This window comes from Drosophila mojavensis, unplaced genomic scaffold (genome assembly GCF_018153725.1).
Source record: "Drosophila mojavensis isolate 15081-1352.22 unplaced genomic scaffold, ASM1815372v1 contig_136, whole genome shotgun sequence".
Taxonomy (NCBI): Eukaryota; Metazoa; Arthropoda; class Insecta; order Diptera; family Drosophilidae; genus Drosophila; species Drosophila mojavensis.
The window spans coordinates 3,627,721-3,646,028 of record NW_025318667.1 but is presented as its reverse complement, the minus strand read 5'-3'; the positions used below and the strand labels follow the sequence as shown (position 1 = coordinate 3,646,028).

At 48.6% G+C, this 18,308-nt stretch overlaps 1 protein-coding gene across 1 annotated transcript; it reads right to left on the bottom strand.

Moving 5' to 3' along the window:
- Positions 1 to 1,553: 1,553 nt before the first annotated feature.
- LOC6585396 (dmX-like protein 1) lies at positions 1,554 to 18,267 on the bottom strand. Its single transcript, XM_002010992.4, has 15 exons — positions 18,003 to 18,267; positions 14,252 to 14,469; positions 14,031 to 14,176; positions 6,854 to 13,951; positions 5,704 to 6,777; positions 5,419 to 5,643; positions 4,977 to 5,339; positions 3,402 to 3,666; positions 3,246 to 3,330; positions 2,915 to 3,184; positions 2,774 to 2,843; positions 2,637 to 2,711; positions 2,418 to 2,551; positions 2,271 to 2,354; positions 1,554 to 1,935 (listed from the first exon to the last, which is right to left on the bottom strand). Exons 1-15 carry the CDS (start codon positions 18,087 to 18,089, stop codon positions 1,735 to 1,737), a joined length of 10,395 nt encoding a protein of 3,464 aa, XP_002011028.2. The 5' UTR covers positions 18,090 to 18,267; the 3' UTR covers positions 1,554 to 1,734.
- Between the last annotated feature and the right edge of the window lie 41 nt (positions 18,268 to 18,308).

Below are 18,308 nucleotides of genomic sequence, written 5' to 3'. Positions count from 1 at the left end.
TTGTGAACTCTATTTTTTTTTTACAATTTTTTTTTTTTTGCCTAGTTTTATTATTAAAGGCCCATAAAAGGCTTAGCGTCTAATTTGTTTGATTGTCTAACAGCAAAAAAAAGAAAAAAGAAAAACGAAAGAAAAAACAAAATTAAAAAAAAAAACAACAACAACAAATAATAAAATAAAAATGAAAAATTATTTTCAATGGCAAACGGAAATCAACTAATTCAATTTACACGCCTTATATAGTATATAAACGATATATAATAACTTGTAAAATAAATATATATACCTATATACATATATATACCGATATATAACCCCTTCACATCTACAGAAAAATTTATTGTTTATTTTCTTTGATTGTTGCGACTGCGAATGTCTTATAAGAGGTTCTGAATTCCAATAAGATTCTCATATGGAGTTGGGATTGGGGCAAAGCGTAGTCTGTCTTAAGCAGTGTTGCCAGAAAGTTCAACAATTAGGAAAAAAAGCTAAAATGAGCTAAAAGACTTGGAGATAAATTTAGCTTTAGATTATTTAAGTAATGTTTAGGCAGAATTGAAAAGTTCATCTGAAAATCTATATAGTGATCTAATTCAGACTTTTAATTGAAACTGTGTGAATGTGTCTATTTGTATGTGTATGTGTGTGCGTGTGTGTGTGTGTAGAAGACTAAATTGAAATAAGAACAATTTGTGGATTCGTTTAATACTTTTTCACTTGATTTTTATTTGTTTTTTCTTTATTTTTGCACTTTATTTAGGTAATTGATTTAGATATACATTATATGTGTACATACATACATCTACATATATATATATATATACATATATATATATATATAGATGTATAGCATAGATCTTGATTGATTTAACAGACAAAATTGTTGCACAAAGTTTAACACAAAGACATAAGTAAACGCGCACACACACACACGCACACAGAGACACATAGACACAGGAGGTACGTGTGTGCATGTGTGTGTCTGTGTCTATATATAGATTATATAGAATATATAGTTTATATAAATATATTCTCATAAGCATATAATTTATCATACTGCAGAATGTCTTGTATATATATATATATATAATAATAATAATTAATAATTGATTTAAAGCATATATAAGTAGTAAATATACACACACACTCATACAGGTGCATATGCATATATGTATAGGTATAGTATATATATATATACGTGAATATACATTGGTAATATATATATATATATAGTCTGTTTAGGAAATACTCATAGAATTTAAACGAATCGAACAAGAATTCGTTAATTAGTTATTTTGTTGTTGGAAAAAGAGACGAAAACAGCAAAAAAAAATATCATTATTATCATTATCAACATCATCATCATCATTATCATCATCATCGTATATAAGTATATATGTATGTAATAAAGAAATATAATAATCAACATTTAACAAACAAAAAAATTGTAATAAAATACGCACTCACACCCACCCACACACACACACACCCACCCACACACACACACACTCATTACACACCCACACACACTCACTCGCACACTCACACATACATACAGTAAGCACATGGTACATATATTGAAAGATTTAAAGCGAAATTCAGATTACACAGACAAAGGACACGACGGACACATAATTAGTATACAAAATATGTTTATGTTTATGTTTGTTGTTGTTGTTGCTGTTGTTGTTGTTGTTGTAGTAGTTGTAGTAGTTGTTGCTAGTTTTTTCCTTCCTAATACACGGAGTGCACAATATTATCTTTCTCGACCAGCAGCCGCACCTTCATGCAGCCATCGGAGCCACATGAGAAGAGACGCCCGAATGGATCCACATACACCTGGCTAACGCCCTGGCCGGTGTGCTTGAAGAATCCGTTTTTGGCATGTTCATGCGGGAACGTATTGATCAGCATAAACTGGTTCATATCCCATATCTGCAATACAAATCAAAGGATCAATCAAAGGAACATGTATTATAGATATAACAGAAATAATGCACAAGACTTGAGTCTAGATGGAAATAAATGAATTATATAAGAGTCTTAAAAGTCAAGTAAACTGTCTTTTAGGTATATAGATTTGTAAATGATCAACAGATTTCTAATCATGACACCATCAGTCAGTCAGTCAGTCTGTCAATCAGTCAATCCGTTAGTAAATCAACCCTTTAGATTACATTGCATATCAGACTATCAAACAATTTTCGCTTATATAAAACGGTTTCATGCTTTGCCTCTAGTCTCAATCAGTCAATCAAGCTGTTGTTTACCTTGATGTCGCCCTCAATGGAGCCCGTGACAAAGAACTCCTCGTGCGGATCCAGCGCAATGCACTTGATGGTGCTATCGTGTGCCTGCGAAAATCAAGTCCATGGCAATTAGCTGAGGATAGCTGAAGCGTGAGCTTCGAAACTCACCTGATAGCGATGCCGGAGTGTGCGCTGGCGCACGTCGAATACGCAAACGTCGCCGCGCTTGCCACAGGAAATGAGGACCTGATGCTGCGGTGCAAAGACCAGACAGGATGAGCCCTGATCGTGGCACGTGAAGGCTGAGAGCCGGCGAGAGAGAGAGAGAGAGGGAACAATCATAGTCAAATTACCATAGGTCACCAGAGAGAGAGGCTCAACACTTACCCGACACGCAGGACTTCTTGTGCGGCAACAGTGTGTCCCAAATGTTAATGTTCTTGTTCTCGGAACTCTGACCAGCTGTGGGAGAGAGCAAAGGGTAGTTGAGTAAATGGTTTACTTGCTTCGGAGCTGGCCCTTACCGCTGGCTAACAAACTGCAAGAGCCGAGGAACACGAAATCGGAGAGCGCCTTGTTGTGGCACTGATAGGTCTAGGGAGCAAGAGGAAGCGAGTGTTAATACAAATATGCTTATAAGTCCGTACGTATATGGTGAGACTAACAATGAAGGATCGATTGTTCTGGGAGGCTGTGCCCGCTTGCCAGAGGCTCAGATTGCCATCGCCATCGCCGATGCCGAATTTGTTGCCCTGCTCGGAGAAGCGACAGCGCGTGACCTTGGCAAAGGTGCCGGAGGTGCGTGGACAGCAGACGGGCTGCTGGTGTCCCCACTCCCAGATCTGCACGGAGCCATCCTGGCCGCCAGTCAGGTAGAGCGGCATCAGCGGATGCGCGCTCATGCGCTTCACGTTGTCCACCTTGTGGCGCATCACCTGGTGGAGCGAGACAGATTGAGTATAGATGACAGAGATGGAGACAAGTGGAAACACTCACCATCGATGTGCCACGGCCGGACTGTGAGGCGCTCTGCGTGCTGACACTGGCTTCGCTGTAGCCGCTGCTCGTGCCAAATTGTGGCCTGTGGAGCATACAAGATGGGGATTAGGATTAGCAGGGGTTTTGCGGCTTGCATTGAGACTATCGACTCACTGATCCTGCGATTGAATGATGAGAAAGGCGGAGCTGTTGGTGTCCGCATCTTTGGACATGTTCATCATGTCATATTCGCACTCATCCTCATACCAATTGGGCGACTCGAGCAGCAGCGATATATCGAACTCCTGGATCTCGCGCGGATTGGCAAAGGCTATCATCGATGAGCTGTTGTTCTTCAAGCAGAATGTGAGTATCGATTCGTGATCCTTGTGTATGATGCGTATCTGGTCTGTATTCTCGTTTGTCGAATGCGATTGGCCTATGGCGAGGGATGGCGAGTGAGACATGAAACGGAAAGAGACAGATATAGAAAAAGAGCGCAAGAGCGAGATAGGCAAATGCAAGCAAAAGTGGTTAATACAAATTATAGCTAAGCGAAAGCGTAAATTTAATTAAATTAAATTATAATTGAATATTTGTGATCAAATGAAATCTGAATCAGCGATTCTCCTGTGTTCTCTCGTCTCTCCTCTCTCGTTTCCCGTTTCTCGTTTCTCGTCTAACTGCCTGCCAGGTGTTAAGCGCTGCTCTTCATTCAATTGACAACAAGGTGTTAAGCGAGCCTCGTCTTTACGATTGCGATTATCTTATCATCAAGTCTATTATTTGGTAATTGCCTGTTGACGCAGTTGTTCAGTTAACAATTAACAGCTGGCCGTTAACAGAGCCGCCAGCAAATCAGTGCCACTTCAAGCAGTTCAGCCGCAGTGCGCCTCAAGCAGTGCAAATGTTATCGATTAACGGCTTATCTCCGTCTCTCGACGAGTTGGAAGGAGATCGAGAGGTGAATCAAGGCTCAGCACTTCTCAGAGGAACGGCAACAACAACAAAAGAAGAGAATACAACAGTCGAACAAAAATAATATAACTACAACGGTTTTTGTTTCTATTTTGCTTTAATACATTTTCACTGGTAAACGAAAAAAATCACAAATAATTTAATATACAACAACAAAAAAAACAAAAAAAGAGAGAAAATACGAAAATTAAGGAAGGAAACATGGAAGAAGGTTTGGGATACTTCTGCGTAATACTTCGTAGATAACAAGTTTAAAATTAAGTAACATCTGCCACCTCAATACTAGCTAATTAGAACCGAACAACAACAGCAACATAAAAAAAAAAAATAAAACAAAGTTGTTAACAAAAACAGACTTACAGCCAGGCTGTAAATGCCCAAGGCGTGCATTAAACAAACGAACAAAAAAAAAAAAAAAAAAAAAAATAGGATAACAACAAATTACAAGCGACTGCTAAATATTAAGCTAATAAAAGTGATGCGTTAGAACTAATTAAGATATATACATTGGAATGCAAAATACATATACATATACATATATATGTATATATCTATATGTATATAAATATCAATATCTAAATACATATATACACACACACAAGTATATACATATATATATATATATATATATATACCATATAGGCATGTATAGCTACCAACTACTCTACTTGACCCTGACTCTGTGGACCCAGGGCGGTGCGGGGGTGCTTACTTAGAGGAATTTGCAACAACAACAATTATAATAGCAACATTTTGGTACGGAATACACACCTTCGTCGGTGTCGTTATCATTGTGATGGCTGTGATGATGGCTGCTGCGCGCACTGCTCTCGGTGCTCTTGCCAAAGATGCTCTTGATGAAGACCTCCTGTGTGGGCTCCTGCCTGACCAGATAGTTCCACAGCCGTCGAATGGGGCCCGCCGCCGAGCCGGAGATGAACGGCGTGTTGTCCTTGTTCAGCAGCGAGCGATACTTGTGTATGGCCAGGCCATTGATGCCGCTCTCCGCATAGCAGCCGGGTATATAGTTTCGTGAGGGCGGGCCACGGCTTATCAAATCGTTCAGGGCGTACTCCTGCCAGCGATTCAGTGTGCGTAGCACCTCATGCGACAGCGGACTTATGACGGGCAGATCTGCCGGGGCAATCGGAAAGTTGTGATTACAAATGAAATCGATAAATCTTCTCGGCTAGCAATGCCGCCTGATGCTCACCCTGCAGCTCGATGCCGGCCACCTTGACAAACTCCTGAATTTTGTGGGTGCTGAGCTTGATGAGCGCCAGGCGTAAGATGCTCCACGAGTAGGACATGGGATTGGTGTGCTCGGTGTTGTCCTTGGGCTTCAACTGACTGCGGCTCACATTGACATCGTCATCATCATCATCCTCCTCCTCGCCGTCCGATTCATGCGAATCATCCGTGTCGTAGTCATCGCAATCTGCAAATGCTCAAATTTAGTCGGCTATCGAATAAATCGAACTCTATGCAAGATCTGTACCTGTATTGGTTGGCTTCATGAGGAAGTAGGAGAGCATGGATGTCTCTGGCGGCATAAACTGCTCCCTGTACGTGGGCTTGTCCTCCTTCATGTTGCTCGAGGTGCTGTTCTGGCTAAAGCTGCCCAGGATCTTCATATTCAGCTTCATGCGCTGCTTCGTTATCGATGTCACCGTATTCCAAACGCTGTTCTCATCCGACGCATCCTCGCCAGCAGCAGCCGCCGCAGCAGCCGCTGCCTGTGCCTGGGCCTGGGCCTGGACGTGGGCATGCGGCTGTGCAGCCGGCTTGATCAGCAGCTTCTTCATGCCGCCGCCAAAGAGGGTCGACCAGGTGTCGTTCGTAAAGTTCTGGCCGCTGAGGCGATACAGCAAGCGACTGTCGCAGGTGGACAGCGAGTAGATGAACAGTGCCATGTAGGTGGATACAAAGGACTCGAGCAGCAGCACATTCAGCTTCGGCACATCCTCGTCCTTCTCGCGCGCCAGCAGCGCACGCAAATTGGTGACGCCCGGCCACTTGGAGGGCGTGGTGCAGATGCCCGCCGGCTCATCTGTGGAATACTTGCGGCGTCTGTGGAAAGCGTTGCGACTGCCCACCAGGTAGCTGCACTCGAAGGACGAGTTGATCTTGGCTATGTTCTCGATGCCCGGACTGGGATACCCATTGAAGGTGGCATTGTTAACCACAAAGCTCTCCGAATCGCACAGCGATTGGTAGATGCACGAGGAGAGTGCCACGGCCAGGTCGCGCAGCACAAAGATCTCGCTGAGGGCGCTCGTCTCGAGGCCCGGGAATGGCATCAGCTTAATGATGCTCTGCAGCATGTCCACCGTCTGCGACTGCAGATACTTGATGGGATCCGCTATCACTGTCTTATTGCCCGCCACGCAGGCGCTCAGCAGCGGCAGCGTGGTGGGGAAGGGCAGCGGGCTGAGCAGCTGCTGCTGTGTCTTTTCCTGCTGCAGCTCCTGCAGCAACAGAACCAGCTCCATGCGCACAGAGGCCAAGCCGCCGCCGCTGGCGCCATGCAGCGAACAGTAGCTGAGCAGAGTTCGCAGCAGCGTCTCATTGGCTAAGGGATGAGAAGAAGAGTGGGTGGAACATAAGGATAGGGTAAGACATCTAGGAGCCCCATGTGGTTAACTGACCTTTGAGCCAGCGCTTGCGCTTGGCGGCCCGCATCACCTTGGCCTCGAAGTCCTGCTTGTCCTGCATGAGTATCTCGTGCAGTGTGGGTCGCTCTGTGCACGGATAGATGCTGGCATTCATGTCCTTATCCTTGGTATCGTTGGCGTCCGCATCGCTCGCGTCGTTCACCTGCTCGGAGCTGCAATAGTTGCACAGCTGCTTCAGTGCCTCCACCTCGCGTTCCAGCCACATGTACAGCTGGTAGCGCAGCTGGCCGCCATCCACCTCGAAGCCGGTGGCCAGCGTCGACAGCTCCTCCATCAGGATCTTGAGGCAGGCCACAAACTTTAGCTGCTGCGCCATGATATCCATCTTGCACTCGTTTGTCCGGCTGGCTTTGCCCGGCTGCGGGGTGGCCAGCTCTGGATCTCGATCAGCGTTGTCGTTGTCGTTATTAGTCGCTGCTGCCGCCACTTCACCATCCCCATCGTCGTCGTTCTCGTTGTCTTCCTCGTCCTCGTCGTCCCACTTGATCTCGAACTTGGTCTCCCCGACGCTGCTCACTGGAGCGCTCCAATCGAATAGATCGGCCTTGGCCGACGACTGCCACTGATCCATGATGCCCGAATTGATGAGCTCATCCTTGGCCCCGACCTGCTCGCCAGTGTCGGCGACGCTGCAGCTGCTCGAGACTGGAGCCGCGTCGCTGTCGCTAATCTTCATGGGCAGCTTGTTGAGCACCTCCAGTGCCAAGGCCGGGCAACCGGACTTGAAGTGTCCGTGGGCTGTCGTAAAGTACAGCTGACGCTCGATGGCCGTAATCGAATCCTCGAGCTGCAGCTGCTTATCGGAGGCCAGCGGCTTGGAGCTTGTCTCGCCGGCATAGCTGAAGCCCGAGAGGACCACGTGCGCGATGCGCTTCTCCTGCGCCGAGATGGCAATGTTCTGCCGGATGAGCAGCGGATGGGTGCGCAAATAGATGTAGAAATTGAATACATTCGGATTGGTGGCATGCGGCGACTCTGGACGCAGCAAGTCCTCCTCGCGGTAGCTGCTATGCAGACTGCCCACGCCGTTGAGGAGCAGGGTGTTGAGGCTCTCCTGGTACTTCTTCAGGTTCCAGTAGGTCATGGAGCGCAAGAAGGGATCTGGATGGGCACGCGTCAGATCGCATCGTCCCGTCTCCACGTCCGTGCCGAGGACATGCTCATTGAGCAGCTTGTGGTAGTAGCTGCCCTCGGCGTCGCCCTCATAGAGTCGCGCAATGATCAGGGCCAGCTGGAAATCCTCGAGCTTGTTCATGCACACCTCGATCGCATCGTTCAGGGAGTTGGCCAGCAGAAAGAAGGCGACTGCATGCTCGAACCTCTGCTTGCCCAGCAGCACAAAGGCGTTCTTCAGCGCCGCCTTGCGCCAGCGATCCTCGGCAAAGTTGTTGCCAAAGAATGTGGTCATCTTCTCGTCGCGCTTCGAGCGGAACAGGCCCCACACCAGCGACTTCTTCTTCATGGCCAGATAGTAGATGGCCGCGTCCAGTGGATCCTGCTTCAGCTGATAGGCGCACTTGGCCAGCTTCTCGACGCAGCGGCGCAGCGTATTGATGTTCTTCAGCCAATAGCCGACGCCCAGGTCGCGCAACGTGGCCCAGCGCAGGTCGCCCTTGGTGTAGCTGGGTATCAGATGCAGCAGCTCCTCCTCGCTCTCCGAGTGATAGGCCCACACGATGTTCGCTGTGCCGACGCCCTGGCGCTGGAATTGCGCCCGCTGCTGGAGCGGGAGGCAGCGCAGCAAATACGTGAAGTGCTTCATGGCGAGCAGGAAGCGGAGACCGCAATCGTCCAGCGATTCGGTGGCCTGCTCCTTGGTGCCGCTAATGCCGGCGCCGGTGCCAATCTGGCCCTGGTTCTTGCCCATGTCAGCGGCAAACTTGTCCGAGAAGTCCGTGTTGCACGTGGCCACCGTGTCGGCCAGCGCCAGCAGATGCATCTGATCCAGCGACGACAGGCCCGGCAAATGGGTGTGGGTCAATAGGCGCGACAGCAGCTGGCCCTGTCGCGGTCCGAAATGCGAGATGGAGTGCTTGTCGGGCAGCGAGAGCCGACGCTCCTGACGCTTCTGCTCGCCATCGCAGAGCAGCTCGTCCAAATTGTCATCGGAGTTGTGCATGTCGAACAGCTCATCGTAATCCTTGTCCCCATCGCCCGCATTCGTCGCCTTTCCCGGCTGCTCGCGATCGGCATTGAGCAGCACCCAGAGCGGCAGAGGTGGTATCGAATTGATTTCCGCATAGTCGAGCATCAGCTCCTCCGGTATCTGGGTGGTGCTGCCGCGGTGCTCCGCCTGAATGTTGCTCGTGTCCGCCGTATAGCTGATGCTGAGGGTGCGCGAACGGGACCAGCTGCGCTGCCTGCCACCAGCACCGCCGCCGGCACCGCCTCCGCCCCCGCCACCAGCGCCGCCGCTGAGGCTGCCGTCATCATCGTTGGGCAGCCCGTTGGTTGAGCTGCTGCTGCCGCTGCCGCTCATGCAGCGCACCAGATGGGCCAGGATCGCCTTCACCCAGCGGATCTTGCCGCAGTTGAGCAGCTCCATCAGCTGCTTGGGATGGTATTGCGGCAGCACGGGGCACGCAATGCGCGACGCCTGGAAGAGGCCAAAGTCCGTCATATAATCATCATTGGGCGGTGCATCGCCCCCGAATCCAGCACCCACGCCATCCTGGCCATGCCCATTCATAGTCGCCATGCTGCTGTTGGCAGCGAGACGACGCTGCGACAGCAGCTGCAGATTCGCCGTGCTCACTTTGCTGATCAGCGGCATCGAGGCGACATTCTTCAGGCGCATCTGCGTCGACTCGTTGGCCAGGGAGCGCAGATCTTCGTCGCGCAGGTTGCGCGTGTCGGTCATATCGTCCATGCCGGCTGCAGCCGCTGCCGCCGCCGCCGCTGGGGACATGTAGTGGGCGCCGTAGTGGGGCTTCCATTGGGAGTAGACGTGCATCTCCGAGTCCATGGCCACGACGAGAATGCCGTCGCGCACCCAAGAGATTTGCATGGGCAACGGCGGCAGACCATCGGCCGTCTGCAGATCAATCTGGCGCAGCTTCATCCAACGTATTTCGTCCACAAAATTGGGCTGAGCCAGGGAGCTCGCCTTGCGCAATATCGGACGATTCACGGAGCGCGACTCCTTCATGGCCTTGATGTTCGCCTGGGCAATGTCCGAGCTGACCGGCGTGTACAACAGGATCTTGCTGCCCACCGCGACGGTCAGGATGTGCGAGCCATCCTCCTTGGATACCCAGTCCAGCTGCACCAAGTGCTTCTGGGTCAGCGGACAGGTGTTCCCGTTCTCGGCAATGCTCTTCCTCAGCGACTGCAGCGTGCTGAAGCTGGGCACGGTGAGCAGACCCACCGCAGCCGACTGCTTGGACGTGGCCAGCTCCGGCGTGGTCTCGCCGCTGCGTGGCGAACGGCTGTCCTGGTCGTGGGCGAAGGTGTGCAGCACCTGGTTGAGGCGCTGCTTCTTGGCCAGCAGCCGGTGGTCGTGCAGATAGCTCAGATCGATGCCGTGGCCAATGTTGATGCGCGGCAAGTGGACGTTCTTCAGATGGATCGTGTCCTCCAGCACCCATTCGCTGCCGCCGCTGCTCTCGCACTCGTAGATGGCCACGCAGAGATTGACGTAGCGCGAGTCCGGATCGCCGCGATTGGGACGCGTGAAGCTCTTGCCGTACTTATAGGCGCACGCAATGCGGCCGGAGTAGGCGGCGCTGATGTTCAGCGGCTGGCCGGGTATCTCGATGGCGGACTGCTGGATGCGGCTGAACATCTTCCACTCGGACCAGTGGTAGGCATCGCTGCCGGCGGGCTCGCACTTCCAGAAACGCGATATGGAGTCCGAGCAGGCGGTCACAATGATGTACGGCGCAAAGCAAGCGGGATAAATGCTCGAGCTGCTCAGGTGCCCGGCCGCCGGGGAGGCATGAATGACATCCACACCCTCCGGCAGGGGCAGCTCCTGGGTGCAGACCTTCTTCGTGGTAATCGAGATGTGCGGCGCCTCCACGTGCGGCCCAAAGTGCTCGGCGCCCGTTAGTGTCTCCGCGCCCTGCGACATGCGTCGCGGCTGGCCCGTATTCTGGTCGGCATCGTCCGGCTCCTGGGTCAGGTTGCTGTCCGGCACATACATGGCCGTCTCCGAGAGGAACGAGCTCTGCTGCTTCGAGCTGATGACAATGCGCCACATGTGAATCGTGCTGCCGCGCAGCGTCTTCTCGATGTTGACAATGTAGAAGGGCTCCTCGAAGTCCACATTGCGCTGCAGATCGACAATGGCGTCCATGTCCGACTCGAGCAGCGCATTCATCTTCGGCTCCTCCAGGTCGTGCATGTCCGGCACGGATGTGCGCTGTCCGCCCGTAATTAGCTGCGCCTGGAACACGTGCAGAAACTGTGTGTTCTGCCAGTCGTGCTTCGCATCCGAGATGGCATCCAGCTGCAGGATGCAGCCCGGCCGAGCTGTTGACTGCTGCGAGACGACCTTCAGCTTGTCGTGGAGCGCCGAGCGTTGCGCCTTCAGCGTGGACGAGGCATTCGAGATCATCGAGGAGAGCGAATGGGATTTGTGCAGCGTGTTCAGATTCTCCGAGCACGAGATCTCCGCCAGCAGGGTGCGCGCATCAATGACGGCTTGATAGACACGCAAATTCTCACCGTCGCTGGCCACAAAGCAAGCCGACGGCGAATTGCTATAGCTGCCCAGTGTGGTGCTCGGCAACAGGGTGGGTATCCAGGCCACATTGCTGAAGGCGGATATCTCTGGTGAGTTGATGCGGGCCAGCTCGCTGACGCCGCCCGAGTGGCACAGCGGGCCCACCGAGTCCACACGCCACAAGATCAATTCCGAGCAGAAGCCGGTCGGCGTAAATATATCCTTGTCGCCGTTGGGCGTGCTGCTGCCAGAGGCGCTGCCTGCGCCGCCTGCGCCGCCAGCAGCGGCAGCAGACGCAGTGGAAGAGGCCGCTCCAACGCTGCCGCCAGCGAGTGGGTGCTCGTAGGGCGACATCGGGGACTTGGCCTCCGTGTCGGACAGATTGTGATGCGAGGTGGAGACGAGCAGCGGCAACACCGGATGGCAGGTGATGTCATTCACACGGAAGCGATGTCCCGACGCGCGACTGACATGGCCGATGCTTAATACTTGTGTGAACTTTGTCTTGAAGGCGAACGTCAGCTGCCACAGGTTGAGCGTGCCGTTCGAGTGCTTCGTCACCATCGACACCGATGGCGACACGTTCAGGGGCAGGGCGGAGCCGAGGGCGGCGGCAGCGGCAGCAGCTGCTGAATCCTGTGAGCTGTTGCTGCCAGCAGCACCAGCAGCGCTGCGCTCCCCGCCATCCTCCTGCTGGCCCTGTCCGGCAGCATCGCCATCGTCCTCATCGTCCTGCTGCTCGCGATCCTGCTCCTCGTCGTGCTCGTCATGCTTGTCGAACTGCTGGTTGGAGTTCTGATCGCTACGCAACGAGTTCTGATCGCTGCCGCCCTTGTGGAACTCATCCTTGCTGCGCACATTGTTGGCAATGTCCCGGAAGGCCAGCGGATTGGTGCCCGTGTTGAAGAGACTGACCGTGGTGGACATGGACATGGCGTCGCCCAGTGGAAAGGCCGACGGTATGCGTGTCGAGAACGACACCTGCGCCTGCCTGTACGACCCGGGATAGTAGTCGTCCAGCCACTCGATCACCCATATCAAATAGCTGCCATCGACCGGATGGATGGCGAATAGCAAATCCGGACTCTGATGCCAGTCACGCAGCAGGCACTCAATCTTATTGTCCAGCGAATCGGTCAGCTGTGGCACCTGGTTGTGTTGGTCCTGGTTGAGGGAGTTCTGCGATGTTGTGTTCGACATGGAATTCAAATGCAAACCGGCGCCAGTGGCAGCCGTGTGCTGCGAATACTTGCTGTACTCCTCGCCGCTGTCGTCCACCGAGACGGACTTGGAGTTGCGCATGAATTTCCTGTGCGACTGCTGGGCATCATCGGGCAGATCGACGCCCGAGGAGGCGGCCGCACCAGCTGTATGACTGCCCGCTGCATGTAGGCCGTTCTCCTCGTCGATCACCTTCTTGGTTAGCTCCTGGAGTATGGCCTCCGCTTGGAGTGTGAAATGCATCTCCTTGTTGTTCAGCCAGTGCAATATGAAGACGTTCTGATTGGCCGGATCGGAGGTTTGCATCGACGGCACCAGCGGTATGTCTGTCTCGGCGTTTATCGATGCCGCCAAATGGAAATGCATGCCGGGCGTTACGCCGGATCCCTGAAACCCATACGAATGGAAATCGTGCACGCTGCACGACGAGGGCAACGATGGTATCGGGCCCTGATAGTTGCTAAAGCTGGCCGGTGAGCTGCCCATGACAGCGGCGGCGCCACTACCAGCACCGCCGCCACCAGCACCGCCCACGCCGCTGCCCGAGCTGCCTGGCAACGAGCCAATGCCCTGGCCACCGACCACTGCGGACGCAGTGGCGCCAGCCTTCATGTGGCGACGCAAGTGGAAACAGGTCTTCATGTGCTTCAAGCGCTGCATAAATCGATGCTTGTGCCGGTGCGTGCGAAACTTGGGATTCTGCGAGGCGAGCGGATCGTACTGTGTCATATTGACCATGCCATCGTCCGGCAGCACCGTCTCAATCCAAATGCGACAAATGTTGTCCAGGCACGACGTGACCAGCATATTGGCCACCGAGCCCTTGGGCATATATTTGCTTGTCTTTCTCCACACAATGTTCGAGACGGCGCGCGGATGTGCGATGTACACATATGTGAAATTTAAATCGCCAGCTGAGAGTGCGCCGCCGACACCGGAGCCCGAGGCGACATCGTGCGCCGCCTTCGATGGGAATAGCACCTGCTTATTCTCGTACCAGATCTTGACTAGACGATCGTTGCGGCCGCAGGTGGCAAACAGTGTGCCATCGGGACTAAATGCCATATGGTAAATGGGTATGGCCGTCTGGCAGGACCATATGTTCTCCCACGTGGATACATCATCAGCTTGCGAATTGGACGACGGTTTGGTCTCCTTGCTCTCGCCAATCTCGAACTTGACACCTGCCAGGAGGGGGGGGGCAAAAAAGATTGGCTTAGCTATATTTCCTTCTGCATCGGACTATCGAGATTCTCCACTTACCTGTGTGCTCCTCCTCCTGGTGTGTGGGCGACTTGCTCTTCCAGAGCTGTATATTCGTGCCACCTGTTAGAAGGCGTGTGCCCTCCAAGTTCCACGACAATGTCACCACATTCGAATGGCTGGTAAACGAGCCCGTTTGCACCCATCTGAAAGATCGTTCACCAACGTGCCTCAATCAGCGTCAATCAAAGCTCGTTCTTTTACTTTATTTCTGTACGCACCTGTAGTCTAGAAAGTGTGTATTTTGTTTGACCGACTCAATCACTGGCGTCGGCTCGAAAATGCAAATCTTATTCTCATAGGCAGCCGCTATCTTGCCCGTATCGGTGCTACAGTCGAGGGCCGATATCTTCACATAGCCATGATTGGCGCCCGGTATGATCTGGACGCGTTCGAAAGTGCTCGCTAGAATGACCACATTACAGCCGGCGGCATATGCCTGTTGAGGAAACGAATGAAACGTACGCTTAGTCAATCATGAAATATATCTATATCTTGATTGATTAACCAAATGACAGACTCTGATGTTCATCAATCGTAATGTAATGCTGTATCACCATAGTTACATTTAACTGTTCAAAATATTCAACAGTTTATCTCTTGATTGATAGACTGACTGATTGATTGATTGATTGACTGACTAGATTAGACACGTGTTTGCATCATTTATGATTTCAGCTCATCAATTTATTGTTTCACTTAGATGTAGTAATAAAGACTGATTGATGATTGATTGATTGCTTGATCGGTGTGTACAACATGTCATCATTGCACATATGATCTCATAATGTTAATGTTACATATAGTAATTAACTAATAATAAGCATATTATGCTGATTGATTGATTGATACTTAGATCATTAATTTATAATAAAATTGATATCTTACTAATATAAAATAAATTATAGATTGATTGACGCATAGATCAATATATACAGGCTCATATAGCAACAAAATAAATCTGTTTGTGCTGATTGATGATTGATTAATCGATTTTACCAACTGTTTGGCCACACCTATAAATCATATCTTATCAAGAATTAAACAGCTTGTGATTAGATTATTGCTTAAACAATAATAAATCTGTTTTAGTTCTCTAATTGATGAAAAACAAAACCATTTTCGCTGTCTGATTGGCTGATGGACCGACTTAACTGATTGATAGCGACAATGCATGATTGATATAGACTCTAGAGCTGGAATGACTAAATATCGAAATGGAAAAACCTAAAAACTTATTGTCAATCCACTTAAGAACTTGTCATAAGACATAGCCAGTTGGCTTACTTGAGCTAGAAACTTTTGGCCACTTAAATGAATCAAATAAACAACAATTTGATGACAAATTCTTTTGGGAAAGCAAATGTCACGTGCTAAGCACATAATAGCAAATATAGTATGCATCATTTACCATATCTATAGATTGATTGTAAAGATAACGCACGATTAGATGTGTGTATGCAGAGAGAATCAAGAGCAGGAGGAGGGCACGGGAAAGGGTGAAGGTCGATGGGGCTTAACAAGTGACCGTGGAGGACCAACTTTGAGCTGTGACTCAGAACTGGGACAAGGCTGTTGTAAGGAAGAATGGGTCATCAAGTGATGTAATATATATATATATATATGATGTGTATACTACATAGTATATATTGATATATTCGCATACAGGTACAACATCTGTGTTACCCATTAAACTATAATAATTGAGGCGATAAATGGCTATGACCAAAAAAAAAACAACAAATGTTAAGAATTCATTTGAATAGTCATCAAATTCGTATGGATGCAAATTAAAATTGAAATTCCGGCACAAAGCTAATTTAGACCAATTTGGTTTCATACCGGATTGTACAGGAAAGGTTTCGCTTTTCGATATCATAAAAACAAAGTTGAGAAAAGTTAAATTAAATCGTTGGCCTTGTATAAGAGTCGCTTAAATTTCGGACAGCAGCAGTTATGTTCGTTCTTCCTTATCTCTATTGCTTTCTTTTTATATTTGTTTCTTGTTCTAGTTGGGTTTAGTTTTAGCTACTTCCCCCACGCCCCACCTCGCCCCTCTGGTGGTATGTGTTTCATTATCTTAAGTAGGAGCCAAAGCAAGATATGGTTGCGGATATTTTCTTGCGTCAAGGCCAGCAAGGCTCAATGCTATAAAACTTGTGCCGCCCACTGCCAGATGGCGCCACAGTATAAGACAAATATACGTGTGCGTGCGTGTGTGTGTGTGTGTGTCTGCCCATTTTTCAAGTTCAGCTATGCCTCTTCTTGTTTCTTTATATTAATAGTTGGTGCACACACACACATGAATATTATAAAAATACAATTGAAATGATGGCATTTACATACATAGTTAAATGAATGGGTGGCAATGTCAACAGCAGCGGCGACGGCTCGCAGCTCATTACAGAATATAATGCAGATGTGTACACACTGTAGGCATACAGACACACACACATACATACATACACACAGTCATGTGCAGCTGTTGGCAATTTCAAATTAATTCTTTCCTTTTTTTCGCAAAAACAATAAATAATATGAATAAGAATAGTGTGTGTGCGGGCAGAAGGGGCAGTGTTGCCATATTTATTTCTACATATTTATTATTTAACTATTCAAGTTAATTATGATTGCGACTTCTAAATTACAAAAACAAAATATGCATAAGAGAAACGAAGAGGAAAACAGATCTCAGGCGCTGGCGGTAAACAAATAAGCGCAAACAGCGCCTCTGTATGGGTGGGAAGGGGTTACCGTTAGTAATTAATATTTGATATGTATGTATGTATGCTTATTTGTATGTATATAATAATACACACACGATCATAAAAATAAACGACTCCAGCTACAGTCGCCACATTATAAATGCGTGCTCACGACAAAACACACAAAATAATAATAAAAAAAAAAACACAAAACCCAAAAAGCAAAAAAAAAAAAACGATAAACGAAAAACGAATTTTTGCAGCATTTATGGGCCGTGTATAATTTATTTGTTATTGACGTTTTGATTGTCTGACAATATTTAGCGAGGATTGCATTTACAGGCTGCAGGGCAGCACACACCCATACATACATATGATATATTGATGTGCCTAGTTGTCTGTATGTTTAACGAATTTAGGGCATCAGAGGCCATTTGACCAATCGAATTTTACATATACAAATATATATATGTATATACGCACAAGCTGCGTGTGCATGCCTTCGTGTTCGTGTATGCATATGTGTATGAGTGCGTAAGGCAACGTGAGAGGCTTGTTTACAGCCAAAGCACTTGACCTTTAAATGTAATTAAAAGCCAGAAAACATGTTAATACATTGATTTCAAATTGGAATACCGTGAAAAATTGTTTGTTTGCAGTATTTATCGAGAAAAAAGAAAGAAAAAAAGCAGCACACACGCAAGCATTCAGCGAAGCCAACAACAATAACAGCTGAAACAGTTAACAGTTGTTATCGAATTTACACGAAATGAAAAAAAAACACATTTGCTTTGGATTTAATTGACCACAGCCAGACAAACGACGGACGGATAGACGGCGACAGCCAGTGACAGCCAAGCATCATATTTATTTATATGTACTCGCACACACACACACACAGGAACGCACAAAGCCTGTGTATACAGCGTGCATGTGTAAATAAAAACATTAAAATCCCCTTTGGGCCGATCGAAATTGGATATTCCAATTGGAATTCGCAAAACGGCAGCCGAGTTGGAAAATGTGGTACACACAATAGTTGTACCCTTAAGTACCTAACGTATATATATGTATATACAAAAATTAATATATATATATATACTACATATGACTGTCGCGCACGTACATATGTAGGTGTTTGCATATCTGTGCATGTGTGTGTGTGTTTGCAGGTTGTACAATATGATGGATGCGTGATAAAAACGAAAACGAACAGCAAAAAAATAATGAGAAAAAACTTGGTAATCGTAATCGCTCGTATTCTTACTGTAAATGGTATGCCTTCCACGGAGCCAATGGCGAAGCACCGGTCACCTGCATTGCAGGCACCGCTCAATATTTGATGACAATTCATTATTTGTTACAATTGGATATCACATCACAGCGCACAAAGTAATATTCTTGGTTCTTTGGTTTGGTTACTAGCACGAATTTTTCTTTGTAAAACGACAACAAAGTGATGAGTGACATTACATAAAAATGTAGGCCAAATAGTGATGGACGCTATCGACTAGTGTAGTATCGAACGGTGTTAGTGTCTAACTGTCGTATCGATACGTACACAACAAGTTAT

Excerpts from the sequence above, each read along its gene's own strand:
- LOC6585396 (XM_002010992.4), bottom strand. The coding sequence starts at position 18,089 with ATGAATTGTCATCAAATATTGAGCGGTGCCTGCAATGCAGGTGACCGG. Across the intron at positions 5,340-5,418 it reads GGCCGGCATCGAGCTGCAGG|ATCTGCCCGTCATAAGTCCG; the intron begins GTGAGCATCAGG and ends TTGCCCCGGCAG. Across the intron at positions 3,331-3,401 it reads ATCATTCAATCGCAGGATCA|GCCACAATTTGGCACGAGCA; the intron begins GTGAGTCGATAG and ends TATGCTCCACAG.